A 983-nucleotide genomic window follows, 5' to 3' on the forward strand; every position below is an offset into this window, starting at 1 on the left:
ACCCCCGTCCCAGCTCCCGTCCCCGTCCCAGCTCCCGTCCCCGTCCCAGCTCCAGCCCCCGTCCCAGCTCCAGTCCCGTCCCAGCTCCAGCCCCGTCCCAGCTCCAGCCCCCGTCCCAGCTCCAGCCCCCGTCCCAGCTCCAGCCCCCGTCCCAGCTCCAGCCCCGTCCCAGCTCCAGCCCCCGTCCCAGCTCCAGCCCCCGTCCCAGCTCCAGCCCCCGTCCCAGCTCCAGCCCCCGTCCCAGCTCCAGCTCCAGCCCCCGTCCCAGCTCCAGCTCCAGCCCCCATCCCAGCTCCCGTCCCAGCTCCAGCTCCAGCCCCCATCCTAGCTCCCGTCCCAGCTCCAGCTCCAGCCCCAACCCCAACCCCCGTCCCAGCTCCAGCTCCAGCCCCCATCCCAGCTCCCGTCCCAGCTCCAGCCCCAACCCCAACCCCCGTCCCAGCTCCAGTCCCGTCCCAGGTCCCGTCCCAGCTGGAGCTGGGGTAGAGGGGGGGTCCAGCAGAGGGGTAGAGGGGGGGGGGGGGTCCAGCAGAGGGGTAGAGAGGGGGGTCCAGCGGAGGGGTAGAGAGGGGGGTCCAGCGGAGGGGTAGAGAGGGGGGTCCAGCAAAAGGATAGAGTGTAGAGGGGCTCCCCAGTCTCTCTGATGTGGGCATATAGGAGGGAGGCTCATCGTTTATTACAGTTCCTGGTATGTGACGCTCATTTCCTCCTGAATAATGGACTATAAATCAGAAACCTCATGCAAACCCACATGAAGGACATTAAACAGAGCCTCCTATCACCATGAAGGACATTAAACAGAGCCTCCTATCGCCATGAAGGACATGAAACAGTCTCCTATCAGACACAATGGGATTCTTCTCTTCTACAGGTGGCAGAGATGTGTTCCAGATAAAGACACTGTGTTCATCTCAGGGCCGTGGATAATAATAAGGAGAGAAACCAATACCTTCCCTCCTTCCCACTCCCCAGACATCTGTGAT

General features: G+C 63.2%; 1 protein-coding gene across 1 annotated transcript in view; it reads left to right on the forward strand.

Moving 5' to 3' along the window:
• LOC139558483 (uncharacterized) overlaps nt 1–590 on the forward strand; it is a 3,902-nt gene extending 3,312 nt beyond the window's left edge. The window contains exons 3-4 of the mRNA XM_071373639.1: nt 1–112; nt 215–590. The exon at nt 1–112 is cut by the window's left edge and continues 62 nt beyond it. Coding sequence (XP_071229740.1) covers nt 1–112; nt 215–590 — 488 coding nt within the window. The remainder of the gene's footprint in view (nt 113–214) is intronic.
• Nucleotides 591–983: the final 393 nt, after the last annotated feature.

The sequence above is a fragment of the Salvelinus alpinus genome, chromosome 29 (genome assembly GCF_045679555.1).
Source record: "Salvelinus alpinus chromosome 29, SLU_Salpinus.1, whole genome shotgun sequence".
Taxonomy (NCBI): Eukaryota; Metazoa; Chordata; class Actinopteri; order Salmoniformes; family Salmonidae; genus Salvelinus; species Salvelinus alpinus.